Source organism: Mucor mucedo (genome assembly GCF_025094135.1).
Source record: "Mucor mucedo strain NRRL 3635 chromosome Unknown EV154scaffold_160, whole genome shotgun sequence".
Lineage (NCBI taxonomy): Eukaryota > Fungi > Mucoromycota > Mucoromycetes > Mucorales > Mucoraceae > Mucor > Mucor mucedo.
The window spans coordinates 73972-89217 of record NW_026252444.1 but is presented as its reverse complement, the minus strand read 5'-3'; the positions used below and the strand labels follow the sequence as shown (position 1 = coordinate 89217).

At 35.7% G+C, this 15246-nt stretch overlaps 6 protein-coding genes across 6 annotated transcripts; 1 reads left to right on the top strand and 5 right to left on the bottom strand.

Annotated features, from left to right (window-relative positions):
• Positions 1-5760: 5760 nt before the first annotated feature.
• Positions 5761-7083, bottom strand: EV154DRAFT_555997 (uncharacterized protein; the record flags this gene model as incomplete). The annotated part of the gene is made up of 3 exons (XM_051605322.1): positions 6889-7083; positions 6370-6451; positions 5761-5849 (listed from the first exon to the last, which is right to left on the bottom strand). The coding sequence occupies exons 1-3, from the start codon at positions 7024-7026 to the stop codon at positions 5761-5763; spliced, it is 309 nt and encodes a 102-aa protein (XP_051452043.1). The 5' UTR covers positions 7027-7083.
• Positions 7084-7349: 266 nt separating this feature from the next.
• On the bottom strand, positions 7350-9616 carry EV154DRAFT_545973 (uncharacterized protein). Its single transcript, XM_051604680.1, has 3 exons — positions 9331-9616; positions 9105-9263; positions 7350-9033 (listed from the first exon to the last, which is right to left on the bottom strand). The coding sequence occupies exons 1-3, from the start codon at positions 9550-9552 to the stop codon at positions 7480-7482; spliced, it is 1935 nt and encodes a 644-aa protein (XP_051452042.1). The 5' UTR covers positions 9553-9616; the 3' UTR covers positions 7350-7479.
• Positions 9617-9621: 5 nt separating this feature from the next.
• On the bottom strand, positions 9622-10600 carry EV154DRAFT_527118 (uncharacterized protein). Its single transcript, XM_051603455.1, has 2 exons — positions 10333-10600; positions 9622-10265 (listed from the first exon to the last, which is right to left on the bottom strand). Exons 1-2 carry the CDS (start codon positions 10540-10542, stop codon positions 9702-9704), a joined length of 774 nt encoding a protein of 257 aa, XP_051452041.1. The 5' UTR covers positions 10543-10600; the 3' UTR covers positions 9622-9701.
• A 458-nt stretch (positions 10601-11058) lies between these two features.
• EV154DRAFT_527112 (uncharacterized protein) lies at positions 11059-11866 on the bottom strand. Its single transcript, XM_051603454.1, has 4 exons — positions 11594-11866; positions 11425-11506; positions 11302-11356; positions 11059-11227 (listed from the first exon to the last, which is right to left on the bottom strand). The coding sequence occupies exons 1-2, from the start codon at positions 11831-11833 to the stop codon at positions 11465-11467; spliced, it is 282 nt and encodes a 93-aa protein (XP_051452040.1). The 5' UTR covers positions 11834-11866; the 3' UTR covers positions 11059-11227; positions 11302-11356; positions 11425-11464.
• A 276-nt stretch (positions 11867-12142) lies between these two features.
• EV154DRAFT_451977 (histone) lies at positions 12143-12768 on the top strand (the record flags this gene model as incomplete). The annotated part of the gene is made up of 4 exons (XM_051597259.1): positions 12143-12249; positions 12305-12372; positions 12443-12593; positions 12677-12768. Exons 1-4 carry the CDS (start codon positions 12150-12152, stop codon positions 12766-12768), a joined length of 411 nt encoding a protein of 136 aa, XP_051452039.1. The 5' UTR covers positions 12143-12149.
• Positions 12769-14349: 1581 nt separating this feature from the next.
• EV154DRAFT_606953 (uncharacterized protein) lies at positions 14350-14817 on the bottom strand (the record flags this gene model as incomplete). The annotated part of the gene is made up of 3 exons (XM_051607576.1): positions 14350-14607; positions 14685-14724; positions 14804-14817. The coding sequence occupies 3 exons, from the start codon at positions 14815-14817 to the stop codon at positions 14350-14352; spliced, it is 312 nt and encodes a 103-aa protein (XP_051452038.1).
• Positions 14818-15246: the final 429 nt, after the last annotated feature.

Below are 15246 nucleotides of genomic sequence, written 5' to 3'. Positions count from 1 at the left end.
CTGATAGTCATGAAAAAGATGCGTGTGCTAAAAACGCAATTAGTGGATCCTAATTTTAAACATTATATACCCATAACGCTTTTTCGTACACACATAAAAAAAGTGGAAGGGTATAAAATTGGTACCAAGCTCAAGTAACGCCCCTTCTAATTTACGTGAAACTGGTTGGGCTTACAATCTTTTGTTACCTTCTTTTAATTAAAACTCAGTTCCCCAAGGGTTTTGACGTTATCAAAACTCACGTTGGCTTTTGGATTCCAAAGGAACACTTTTTTTTTTGTAGGGAAGGGCAGCGCAGCTGTCTTTCGAAATTTATTTAATGTCCCGGTAAAACAAAAACGGTGTTACTAAGGGGTGATTTAGCTGCAGCGGTCAGAGCTTTTGGAGTTGTACAGGATGCTGATGTAATTGGATGTAGTAATTCCGGAATGAAACTTTTGGCAAGGCGAGTAGCAATAGAGCGTTTCAGAAAGGAAGGCAAAGATTGACCTGTTTCCCTCCAAATGTTTTGTGCTCGTAAAGTGTCATTGGTAGACATTCCTCTTCCAGGCCTTGAATTTTTGCCTCCTCCTTAGAAAGTTAAATTGCAAAACAGCTGGAGTCAATGATGAGTCGTTCAGTATACAAGTTCGTTTTTATTGTAACACATCTAAATGTTTCTTCCGCCAATTGGCATGATGACGACCCGTTTTAGGAGCAACTTTTTTAGCAGTTCCCTTAATGCGATCCCATCGAAGCTGAGGGCTAAGATCGGGACGAAACGTTGAGCAAATTTTTTCAATCCCTGGATGCATGGAATCCAAAAATCTGGGTCTCAAAACTAAGGCTGGATTGGCTCTCCAAAGTCGTTTATCTGAATGTATAGAAAGACACTTAAAAGAAAACGTCAATAAAGCGTGCACTATGGCGGATTTGTTGTTGGTTGTAAACAACTTTGATGACCATTTTTTTTTTTTATAAAATGGTACTGTTGCTGGCCAACAACTTTGATAAATTATTCAACAAGTGTTGATTGCTGATTTGTTTATCGATTCTGGTGTCACGATTTTTCTATTCTCAACCAGACATTTGCTCGGCGTTTGAGATTCATTCACGTCATTTTGTCCATGTTTATTTTTATTTTATTTTCATTTCTATATTTCTTAAAGATTACTCGCATTCCCTCATCTTCGAGTATAGCAATCCCCTGAAAATGAGATGCTATATGACTGTGTGATAATTTTCAGCCATGGTGTATCGGACAAGGCCTACGTTACAAACGATATCTTTGAAACGACAAACAGCATATGTTGACCAGGGCGACGTAAGACCACCTTTGGCACGATCCTGTTCTAATCTACCACTCCATGTGATTTAGCCACATCAATTAAGACAAGAAAATCATTCACGCCATCAAATGTGGTCTCAAAAAAGAAGGTTTTGGAACCGACATAAAGTTGACTCGTTAAATTGTTGTACAACTAAATAATGACGATAAACAAACAATCTTACTTTAGGTGGGATGCAGCAAACAAAACATAGTTATTGCCTCTTCTGGACTCGTTGATATGATCTTTGAAAAAGAGGAGATATACACAATATCATCAAACCAGGTCTGACCGGGCATTGACTACACCATTACTTGTTTCGACAAGCTTGTGAGAACCGGAATATGTTCTGCGGTACTACTGTTGTGAAGCAGAAATAGTTGTCTTTCTGATACACTAGATAGAATTCGGATTTTAGGTCACAAAACCAAATAGAACTGGCGCAAGCCCAATATTTATTTTTTACATTTTCTTCCTTTCTTTCTTCTTAAACTCACTTAAAAAAAATACTAAGGATATATGGTAACTTTATTTCCCAATGTAATATGTGCGTCTATTAACGATGCTGGCTTTGTTTTTAGCTTCAAGAGGACCTTTTATTAATAACCCCAACGTGTTTCTAACGCTCTTTGCTTATATGTAAGGTACTCAACTTCCAATTTGAAGCGTCCTGTTTTGAGTTTTTGTTATCTACATAACTAACAACGCTTCTCATTCAGGTAGTCTCGGAGTAGCTTTTGCTCTTTATATAGGCTGCTACTATACTCCTTTATCTCTTTTAAAAAAAGGATGTCGTACTTTAGATAAAGCTGTAAGTTTTCTCATATACTTCCTAAATTAAAAGACTTATGTGGACCACCTCAATTATTTTTCTAAATTAGAACACTCTTTATTTAAAGATGTTATGGTATGTCTTTTGAACTTACATATCGTTTTAATAATCGGTCACATATCGTTTTATTATTTTTTTAAGACCAACGGTACGTCTGCTTTATCATGGACGGTCAAAGTAAGGTGAGATTACTCTAGATCGCTTCTTTGTGTTTCTAATTTTGTTTTTTTAGAGGATCAATACATTCATATGAAGCACTCTTTCTTGGTTTTATGTTTCGTTCGAGGTCGGGTGCAAAAGAATTTAAAGTTTATTAAATGTGTATATGTCATCCATTTTTATATAGAGATTATTAGTGCCCTATTTGCAGTTATTCCGTCTATCAGAACGAATGTTGAAAAAGACTATTTGCCTTATTATCATTAAAGATATTTCTGCTTCTCAATAGCCATTGTATATACGATAATAAAATCTGTTTCATAGTTTATCATGGGTTTTCTATAAAACAATGAATAAATGATAATGAAATCAAGAACCATTGGTTGTTTTATACCGTTTTACGAATGAAAATATGAAAAAGCGTAACAACACTGGATTTGATCTTATCAGAGTATAAATCGGAAGTCGATATATATAGTGTATGGTTGACATTGGTTGACCTCTTCGAAATGTGGGAGATATAGTAGGCGAGTCTAGGCAGTTCAGAAAATTGGATTGACGCGCTTGATTCCAGTAAAAATTGGTGATTACTTAAAGCATGTTGTCCAGTCAAAGAGGTGGAGACATCACGCATGTTATAATTAAAATTCCCAGTGATGATTGTTCGAGAGAGTAAAGTTCGAGAATTACTAGATACGTTGACGGAGGGAGTATCTTCTCTGGAACAAATTATAGGCATCTCGATGATACGAGAAACAAATTGCTGACGTTCAGAGAGTTGTTCCGGAGCATAAATGGTAACAATAGTTATAGGATCAAAGGTACGTCGAGAATGAGTTATAGTACACTTTATCACCCGTTGATCAATTGTTATGAAATCAAGTGTTAGTTGCAAGGAAGGGTTGAAACAAACAACGCCCCCCAATGCTTGCTCCAGACTGTTTGTTTAGCTTGAAATAAACTATCAAGAGTTAGCTTCAGTTCAGTAGTGGAAGCGTGTGTTTCTTGTAAAATAATAATATCTAGGTGGGTTTTGTGTACGCAGAAAACGAATAACGTTTTGACGACGAGAGCGGTCCTTAATTTTGATAAGACTGCGACAGTTTAAAGTAGCAATCCGGATGGTAATTGAAAGGAAAGAGTGGGCCAAGAATGGATCTTGGTTAATTGGAGGAAGAGGAACAGATGTTGATCCTGTTGTTGTAGTAGGATGAGGATTAGTGGTGGTTGTGTAATTTGAATTATGTAAATTCATAAGTAATATAGATTTTTTTTTTTTAATCTGCCCCCTCATCAGGCAGACGTCTTCCGAGAAGAAGATGTCGGTATAGAGGAGGAAGGGTCATATTTGTCAAGCTGCTTAAAGTTGGTATTTTGTTGTATAAATACAAAGATAACTTATCGCTTGAGGACTTTGAGCAACCCAATTTTGCAATTTCTGTAAATAGAGCTAATTTACTTGCTGCAGTACATTTCATCTGTTGCTCGAAAATTCTACTCCTGTTGATATTACTTCCAATAATGCTCAACCCACTTCAAATGTTACAGATTCACATGCAACAGTACTCTCAAGAGTATTTAGATACATTCCATTTGTTAGACCTGCTAAAATTATCTCTTCGACACGGTTTAAGCAATGATTTTATCCGTAGATTTTGTGACTTTGTTTGCTATTGACAGTGACGATAGACATACGGTAGAAGCATATGTAATATCAATTGGTACAGATTAAAATACTCGTTTATGATTTTCGATCGTGTCAGAGAATACATCCCCCCTCCAGCAGAGCTGTATCCCATTGTCAAGCTTGTTTTTGATAAATACCAAAATGAATTGTGTTCAAGAGTTGGCCTGCCTTTGTTAGATAATGAGGCTATAACTATGTTTAATCGAACCATGGAAGAAATAAGACAAGGCTATGTTTTTGATGTTCTGGGATGGCCGACTTTGTATACCGAAATCCGGAGAAGATAAAAATGACTTCATGAGATATAGATGTAGTAGATGTACTTCATCTGTAGAAGAATCGGTACATTTCAACATTATCAGAAAATATGTCATATAACGCAATTCCCAAGACTGACTGATGCGGTATTATCAGATTATAGATTAAACCACAACATAAGTGTAAGTTCTTATGTATACTTAAGTAAATACCTTGCAGATATTAATTATTTTACTTATGGTCTAGATGGGAAGTATTACAAGACATGAAAGAACTCAGAATTAACACTTCTCACCTTGGATCTCTCAGGCCATGTATACCTTGCATATAAAAATTATGTCATGCGCTGGTCCAAAATCTTTTTGGTAACTGTATCGGTGATATATTCTCATACATTTAGACAAGCGAAACGGTTGAAATTACAAAACATTCTTTAGAATTGACAAGAAAGTATGTTATAAGACCATTGGATTATACGCCAAGTATCATTCCTGCAAGTGTAAATTTGACCAAGCAAAAAATATTTAATTCATATTTAATTCCAGTGGTAAAGCTTTCTTACATTACGTATTCAGTCAAGCTGTTTCTCAACAGCTTCCTCGCGTATTGTCGAGGTACCGCTTTTGCGGTAACGGCTGTTCACACAAAGGAGAAAACTGAACTTTTTGATGCTCTCATGGTTAGTCAACGTGATCTCATTCTTTTCGAAAAACTCAGCTCATATTATGTTTGACGTTTTTGCAAAACTTTTATTATCATACTGACATCCAAATAACGGTATATTTTACAAGACAGAAGAACATTTGTACTTGTCCTAAAATGCCTTGCAGGATCGAAAAAAAATATGGTAACACAGTCCTGCTGTATATTAATATATACCAGTATGTGCGATCAGCTACACAAAATCCAGCTAGATGCCATAGCTGTCTCACAGTCCCTGCTATATCTCAACCTCACCAACCTTCTTCAGAGACTGTTTTTACTCTTTTCTGGTACGCAGACTATCATAAATATGCCGGTTCTAATACAGCCAAAACAATTGCAGCTTGTAACAAGACTTCTTGTCCCACATCCGTCCAATGCAAATCAACCGCCAGCTGTGGTAATTCCCGTACGGAAAAGAAGACGCAACATGTGTATGGTGTGTAATCAAATAAAAAAAAATCTTCTGTGTTAATAAATGGGGGGTATGTCAAAATATTACTTGTCCTGAAAGATATGTTCCGGGTAGAAATAACTCGAATATTCCTTGTGAGTGTCGTTGTTGATACCAACACGCCAAATGTCAGGTTTAATTATTTCGTCAAGTTATTATATCTTACTAGAATTAAAATAAATTACAAGATAGTCCAAAGCACTATTTTAAAAATATGGAATTATTTCGATTTGAGAAGCAAATAAACTAACTAAAATTGTGTAATGCGCTTGTGGCGAAATACAAGATTACATGAAGCGGCAATATGAAATAAACAATTTCGGACTTATAACAGAGCGTATTGGTTTTTATTCTTGGCATTCTAAGCATTCCCATATCCACAGCTGTATGTCTTTTTTTGTTGGATGACTTTCGCTTGAGTTTCAGTTTGATGTCGCTGTCGTGGCATTGCTATAAAAAATTATGTATAAAAGGCACTACAGATCGAAAAAAATAGACATGTTAAAGGAATAGACACGTAAAAAAAAGAAGACGTATAAAAATAAAAAACAGACGTACAAAAAGTACATTATCTAATATTTGAGAAAAGCCATGTGAACAGACGTAAACTTTTATATTTTTTAGACGTATGTGTAGACTTTGCCGGGAATTGTAGCTAACCTTTAGAACTTAAGTGACTGATTTTGAACGTTCCTGAAATAGCTGGCCATTCAGCTTGGGTTGATAAAGTAAACAGGCTACTTACTCAGTGATCTCGTGTAGCTAGATCTGCTAGCCCGAAGCTTATACTGGCTTCCCCCAAAGAGTTGTAGACGATAGGTTATTTAAAAGGCTGCAGCTGATTTTTTTTTTGAAGAGTAGAAAATTACTTAGCGGTTATTGGGTGGTACATGTGAATAGGTATCGTTCGTTTTTTTTTTAAACGTATACAAAACCATATAATTTTTTGCTTGTCAAAAAGGTGGCTCACGCCTTTCATCTTTTTCTGAAAACCCAATCGTATCAATGATTTTTCTACCAACATAAACGCCAGTTACAGAAAGGACGTACTTCTTAAAAAGCAATGGAATATACAATTAATTTTAATCATTCCACAGTCTACCAAAAAAAAAGTAGTTTGATGCTAAATTTAAAGAATCCCGATTAAATATATTACGATTTCCGTTTTGACCATTTAGTTTCAAAAATTTAAAACAAGATACATATCCACATGTCTACAAAAAAAATCAAAGTACCCAGGAGTTTAGAGTTACAAGTGGAAATTTTTTCTCTGAGATATGTAGCGATTTTCTCAACGATGGTCTCTTCTGTAAAAAAGTTTAGGTCAAATATGAATTTATTCTGCTTTTTTTTTCTGGACACGTTTATTTCATATGGAACTAACTAGGAACAGCTTTCATCCATGTTTTCTTGAGACGACGTAGACATTTTTTTTTTTTTAAAAAAATAAAAAATAAAAATCCAGTAACATGATTTTTTTGCGTTTTACAGCGAATATCGATCCTATTTTGAACTGAAGAATTTCCCAAGCACAACTAAATGACATAACTTGGACATACACAGAGTATGACATAAATTGCTCTCCAATCATCAGTAAAAAAAAACGAGAGATACGCAGGAAAGGCATAGTCTACCGTAAATCATATTTACATGTATCGTGGGTAATATGCGTACATGGGGGGGGTGACCTAATTATGATGTGACAAGCACCTTGAATGATTGTGGCTAGTTATATTATGATGTAACCCTTCTGTTTCTTTTGGATATTCTTGGAGGGAAAAAACAATAAGCGTTCTTAACAATCACTTGACGAATACATCCCGCGTCTAATTTGTACCGAAGTCTATAATTAAGTTAAAATACCAATTTAACTAAATAGAAATCTGGTTTTGGGTAGGACAGACTAATTAAAGAAAGTCAACCTTCTTTAACAGGCAACTTACCATAACATTTGATAGAAAGTGATTTTATTTTTTTACTTGAGAAAACAAAATGATACATGTGTGTGTGTGTTCAAGGTGAAAGTGAAGTGGGGGGGGGGGAATAATCTAATAGTACACTATAAAAAAAACATTTTTTTTTACTGTTCAATTAGAGGACATTGACCAGCCAAGATGACTTTAGCAACATCGGCCCAAAGTTTCTTGATATCATCAGCATTATTATCATCAAAATGCATTCTACAATCGGCATTGATGGCACTATATTCCAATAAATCGGTTTCACTACCATTGAATTTTTCGGTAGGTTTATACACCTCTCTGAAAGTCCAACCCATATCAGCACGTTCGGGGAAAGGAGAAGGCGCATCGGGATCATTCGCTAAACCCAAAATCTCGAGATCCATCAAGAAACTACTTAATCGATCACTTTCACCACCAGGGAAAGAAGCAAATTGCATACGGTTACCACGGATACCACCTAAACCCATGGCAGGTACTTGATGTGAGAGACGCAAGCGGGAAGCAACAATAGCGCAGGTGGATCCACATCGTCCATCCGAAAGAATCAAAATATCAGAGGACTTCCATTTGGTGTTCTTATACTTTTTGGTAGAGATCGTATCGGACCAACTACCGCAACTCAAGGTGACAGGTTGAGAGAACTTGACAGCGGGTTCTTGACCACGTGCGTATTCTTTGGTCTCGGTAAACCAAGAACTACCAGTAAATCCAGAAGCTCTGTAATCAAACCATTTGGTTTGTTCTTGTTCATAAGCAGTCTTGACGACACGTTCGAGGAAAGGTGAGTGTTTGATGTCGGAAGGGTAATCGGGAGTGGAATTAAAAAAGGTACTGATCAAAAATTCACCAGCACAGGCATCACCGCCACCATTGGAAGATAAATCAAGAATGATCTTTTCAACTCCCTTCTCTTCAAAGTCTTGTAAACCTTGAATGAACTCATCTGCAAATGTTTGACGGTCTTCGGAAGCAATAGAGAAACTTTGGATATCGATGACAGCGACTTTTTCATTAGGGGAGTCCAAATGAATAAATTCGATATAGGGACCTTTACTAGAGCCGACAGCGTTTTGTGCAGCAGATCTTCCTTCTGAATCCAAAGCAAAGACTTGACCTTCATAGATATTTTTGAGTTCATGGAGATCATAATGGATATTACGTTTGGACATATCATTGCGATGAGCGGATTGACAGAAATTCGACCAATAATCATCGGCTGTGTTAAAATTGGGAGGTACTTGAGCAATCCAAGGTACTTGTACGGTGAATGGAGCATCATAATCCTCTTGAACGGGCAAAGTGCCCTTTTTAGCACAACGCATGGTATAATTGTGAAATTCTTGTGCTGGTAAGAAACGATGATAACCTAAATCATCCGCACCGTCATCCCAGCCATGGAAATAACTCTTTGTGTTCATGATATTGTTGAAACAGGTATTGACATCTTTACTTTCACCATTGTTATTGACGGCATAATTTACAATCATTTCCATGGCTTCCGAACCATCGATCTCGGTCACTTCACAACCAACCCATTCTTCTTTGGCTTCGGGCCATACATCATTTTTGACATAGGCTACGTTGGTAATTAGACGTTTGTTTCTCAACAGTGAGTTTAATTGGATGGGCTGCCAAAAAATAAATTGTCGGTAACAAAAGGGCGAATAAGACTTTTTTTGGTTGGAAAAGAAAAAAAGTTATTAAAAAAATCAGCATACTAATTACACAATAAAAATTTTACCAAATGAGCATCTTGGACTTTATCAAGTAATAAAGCAATAGCTTCTTGGAATTCTCGGTCTGATTTCCAGTCTTGTTGAATGATTAGATCAAGACCATAAGTAATATTGACTGCAGACAGTGAAAGGCCTTCTACTTTGGGTGGCAAAGCAGCGACTTCCTATTTAAAATAGTTTTTTTTTTGTAAATGGTTTGTTTGTTTACAATATAAAAAAATCAAAATTTACATTGAAAACATAGAGTTCGTTTGTGATTTTTCTGACAGTATCTACAGTTTGTCGAGCAATTTCTTTGTCGTATTTAAAGTAGTCTAAACAGGCCATGGCGTCTCCGAAACTAGCTGTAGCGTTGCCTGCAATTTTTGCACATGGGTCAAGTGCCAATGCCGAACCGACGAGTAACGTTGCTAAGGTTAATGAACCAAAAAGTGAATGACCTGATGGTAACATTAAAAGAAAATTTATAAAAAAGAGAGGGAAAAAGAAGAGAAAGAAAGAAAAAAAGGGGTGTGTGTGTGTGTGGATTAAGAACTTTTTTACTGGGTTACATTTTTATAATTGTTTTATAAATAGATTTTTAATTAATGATTGAGCTAAGTTTAAACTTGTGATACACCTTTTGCAAAGAAATGAACATTATTATCCAGAATTTTGTAATGCATAGACTGAGGTGTAATAACATGCATGGCTTTCGACCCATGAATGATATCAATTTGACCATGGACATCTCTTGCCAATCCACTATTTAATGGTTGCACCTGAAGTACAATATTCGATCCATAGATAATATTCTTGATAAATCCATCCTGTTCTTCATCCTCCGCACCTTCTTCATCCGCATGCATCACCGTCAATAAAGTACCTTCCAGCATATTTAATCGGGCTATCAACCCAGTGACTTGTGCAAGCGTGAATCCATTGTACAATAACACACTGATATCGTCCAAAATCAACAAGCTGTCAGGCTTCATATATCCCTTGATTAACAAATAAAACGACTTCAATACATCCGATCCCTTGTTTTTATAATCCAATGTATCTGTAGGTGCTGTGGGTGCTTTGCTGGGTGGGTAAGGTGTCTCGTTCGTGTAATCCGTCAAGTGCGTTAATCCATCCACAAACACGAATTTTCCTGATGTTTTATATGTTTGTAAATTGATACCCTACACAGAAAAAAAAAAAACATTGTGAGTTTAATTCCATTGTGCGTGTGTTTCTCGGCAAACCCACCAATTTGCGACCGATTAAAAAGTAATGGTTGAAAATTTGTGCAAGACCAACAAGGACTACGGGTTTATTCGCTTTCAAGTGATTCACAACAAAGTGATGAATTAAAAAGTTGCCGTCCGATTTCAAGGAATCAGTAATTGCAATGTGAGTTTTTGTAGGTGGAACATTGTTGGGAAACGCAAGTGCTGCGTCAAGTGTTGCATAACCCATTTTATTTTTTTTAAGAGAGGTGTCAAAAGTTGCACCAAAAAAAAAAAAAAAAAAAAAAAAAAAAAAAATAGATAAAAATGAAAGTATTTCAGACAGTCACGTTACTTTTTACGTGTTTTTTTTAACTTTTTTATGTGGTAGGAACCAATCAATTGCCATTAAATAAAAGATATTAATGACGCTATGTTATGTAGCTCCCGATCACATTGCTTGCCCTGTCCTTGTACCGCATTCTTGTGCGTAGCGAGAGAAAAGATCCTTTACTCTATATCTCTTATGAAGCATGCTCTATACTAAGTGGAGGGAAAGATGATTTATAAACATGTATACATGTATTTGATCGGCTCTAAAGAATGCATTGTATTACTGATTATGCAACCCCAATGACAACGGGATGCAGAACGAAAAAAAAAAAAAAAAAGATAATTCAATGATGTAATGGAGGAATTTAAAGATTGGTGTAACCAATACCGTCAATCATCCCGTGCAACCCACAAGGGTAAAAGAAAAGGGATCTACGTCTTATAAAGAATGATGTTTATTAAGTTATAATCTATGGATCACCGTGATTCAAAGTTGTGGTGGTATTGTGGTATTTCAGTAACTCTACGAGATGCTCCAGAACATCTTCTGGCTGCTCTTCTTGTTCTTTGGCAGAAATGAAATTTTGTAGGACAGGATCATTCTTTTTGATTGATGGAATCATATAAGGAGGAATTAATATAAACGTGGAGGGTGGCAATTTATCATTTTCATTACCTTTAGATCCTTTGTCACTTCGAATTCTGATTTGGTATCGATGACTTGTATTGTTCTAAATGCCCCAACTAAGTTAAAGGAAGGAGAGGAGGGTGGGAATGTAAATACAACAGAAAGACTTACTTGTATAATTCTTTTATCAAATCTGATATCACTCTTTTGTTCATGTTCGTTTTGTTGTTGTTGTGAGAAATAACCTTTTACACTAAAACGATTAGTACAAAGAGAGAAGTTTTACTACTGGAAAAAAGCAAAAATTAAAATAAAAAAAAGTATTTTAAAATGACTGTACGTTTTCAAGTTCTTGTTCGTCTACGGGAACGTTGCTTATCCATTGATGATTAAGTATATGAGCAAGTGTATCTGGAGTTAATATGGGTGGTGAGCCCCAATGATCGTCCAAGTTGTGAATGATTTCAGAGATGCGATCTTCTGCCATGACTGCTGTCGTAAGTGACTCTAAGCTACTACTGCTAGCCTTTTTTTTTAACCCTTTTTTTCTTTCATTGCTTTTTGGAATATTAAAATACATTTTGTTAAAAGAGAAAGAGAGAAAAAAAAAAAAGCGGAGAGAAGAAATGCTTAAACGGGGTCTGGGCCTTTTTTTTTTTTTATTTATTTATAAAATAAACCTCCCAATTCATGCTAGACCCAAAATTGTGTTGCTGGGTGCCCTTCTGATATGAAGCACCGCACCTCTCCCCCCCTTTTTCGTCATTTAGACCAGTAACATTGGTTGCATTTCTCTCCCTTTTAATTTTTGGGTAACACCAGTCACTTGGATACATAAAAAAAAAACTCCCCTCCCCACCTCATTGTTTCCCTTTTTCTTTCTTCTTCTAAAAAAGATGGCTCGAACTAAACAAACTGCTCGTAAATCTACCGGTGGTAAAGCACCTCGTAAACAACTCGCTACTAAAGCTGCTAGAAAATCCGCACCCACCACAGGTAACAGAATAAGAGAAGTTATCCTTTACATTTATGCTCACAAACTTACTTTTAGGCGGTGTAAAGAAGCCTCATCGTTATAAGCCTGGTACTGTTGCTCTTCGTGAAATTCGTCGTTACCAAGTAAAGAAACTCCTTTTCGTATATGAAAAAGTTGGTCTATTATTTACATCTCTCTCTTTTTTTTATATAGAAATCCACTGAGCTCTTGATTCGTAAGCTTCCTTTCCAACGTCTTGTACGAGAAATTGCTCAAGATTTCAAGACCGACTTGCGATTCCAATCTTCTGCTATTGGTGCTCTACAAGAAGCTGCCGAGGCTTATCTTGTTTCACTCTTTGAAGGTAACATGACCATACCCCTCTTTTAATTTTTTTTTTTTTTTCATCATTTGGTAGTGATACTAAATCCCAAAAATTTATAATAGATACCAACCTCGCTGCTATTCATGCTAAACGAGTTACGATTCAACCCAAAGATATTCAATTAGCTCGTCGTCTTCGTGGTGAACGATCCTAAATACAGAAACCCTACCCCCTTCCTTTTTTTATTATATACAATAAATTCAGTATAATTACATACTTACTCTTAATCAGGTAATAAACATGTTATTTCCTGAGAGAGAAAAAAAAGAAGCAGTTCCTAGGCATGCAAGGAAGCATCATCAGTCTACATGCTGGATTTATTTTTGCAAGGTCTGATTGATACACCCACTTTAAAAAGATACACATTTATGTGTGTAGTAACGATGAAGTTGGCAGTGTTAGATCCGACGTTGATGTATATGACTAGACTCATGGGTAATTATGTCCAAAAAAAAAAAAAAAAAACCTCGTTCCATTTGTTTTTTTGCCAGCCAATCATATTTCGTATCAAATCCCTTTTATATGTATCAAAAAAAAAATAGGACATCGTGTGCTCCAAAGATGACTAGCGTTTACAAAATAGAATGGTTCATTGCTATTTCTAATATAATAGCAATTATGTGACTTACAACTTGGGAGATCTTCAGTCGCACAGCAGAGATGAGTTGTCTCAGTCGTAATATCGACATATTTTCTTTAACTTTTTAATTCTACACTTTATGAAAATATGCTTTACTATTGCCACGTGCCACCACTGAACCACTTATAGACAATAACCAAGTTCAGAATTGCTATTTTGCAGATTTGTTTCTATTCTAAGTAAAGGCTCAAACATGATGGAGGATTAAAATAAACAATTAAATCATCCTGACATAACCCAATTCTATAAATAAGACACTTTCTTTTTCCCTTGCATACTAATCTCTTTTTTACTTTTTTCTGTAGAAAGTAATCAATGTTGTAAAAAAGCTAACCGATAATAACTTTTGGTTGTTAAACGCTCAAGAAGGTAACTAACGAAAGGATCTGCGTGATCAGCAAAGATAGGAGAAGAGTATCATCAAGACCTTCTTCAAAAATGCTGTAAAGTTTGGCACTGGGTTTGATGAAAATCTAAGAGCTTTTCTTGTCACAAAAAAAGCATCATAAATGATGCGGCTTACTTGGAGAAACGCAAAGAAAGTTGTAGAGATACAAATCCATCACATAAATCTAGTCGGCACGGGTTCTTCGTAATATCAAGGAAGGTCACTGAAAACATTCGGTGCACAGTAGTTACTTTCCAAATCGACAGTAATAATTTATCTGACTTTCTTTGTGGTGCAAGAAATTTGGCCCTGAGTGCTAAAGTACCATGTTTAAATGTGTCATCAAGCTAAATGAATAGCTTAATGAAAATAACTCGTATTGCTCAACTCGATTTGATATTCTCCCTCCCAAAGGAACTGTTTGAACTAGAGAAACCAAAGAAAAATGCCTCTTCAGTTTGCAAAACACAAAGAGAAGTCTTTTATAAAATATTGACTCTTTAGTTATGCAATGATTGGTATATATCAAGAGCTATTATCTTTAATAGCCCGTTTTTACTAGTTATAGAATATTCGTGGCCACACATGTTTCTTTTGCAACTAGAACATATCTAAATTTCACATAAGCTTTGTCACCCTATATTTCCATCTTTTTATAACTGATTTTTACGCAGTATGTGATTTTGGTTCTTTTTTTCTTTCTTTCTTTATTTGATATCTAATTGAGAGAGTTCAACACTGGGATCTAAATCCAACAAACGTTCATGAATGGCTCTTAATGCGCTCAATGCAAATTTCTCTTCCACCACACAAGAGATATTGATTTCAGAAGCACCTTGAGAGATAATTTCAATGCTAATACCAGCTTCTGCCAAACTCGTAAACATCTTGCCGGCCACACCCACCAGATTCTTCATTTGTTTACCCACCAGTGATATAATTGCCATATTTTGATTGACGTCAACCTATGCATTAATTTTTTTGGGGATTGAGTCATTGCATCTAGAGCACACAGTATCAAAACAAATATATATATACTCACAGTGCCAAGTTGTCGAAGTTCAACTAACGCATTATCCAGACTACTTTCACATAGTTAAAAGATTAATTTCGTGCAGTCAATTATGTCTCAGTTTTGGTATCGGTTGGGTCAATACCAACCAAACAATTGACATTAATCCGACAAAGTGATTTCTGTCGGGTGGAACAATACCATGCAAAGATTGACAATCGAATTTGCTTAACTTGAATATAGTGGGGGGATGGGTTGACTTTAAATCTTGTAGTAACACATTTTGTGATGTAAGCTGCAAGCAACTATTTAAAGTTATGCAAACATCACGTTCTCCGATGACAATTGTTATTTTTTTTTGTGGAACTTCAAACTTTGTACATTATGCAATTCATCAAATAAACAAACGATGCAAATCGTGGCTAAACAAATAACTTAATTACTGAATGATCTCATGTATCTGAAACTAAAAGCTTAATCTATTATTACTTTTGAGGTCTTTATAAACATTTGTATTTAACGCTTCGGGAATTGTCAGGGTTGATCCTACACTACTCGCACAAAAACACACAAAAACACACACATACACACA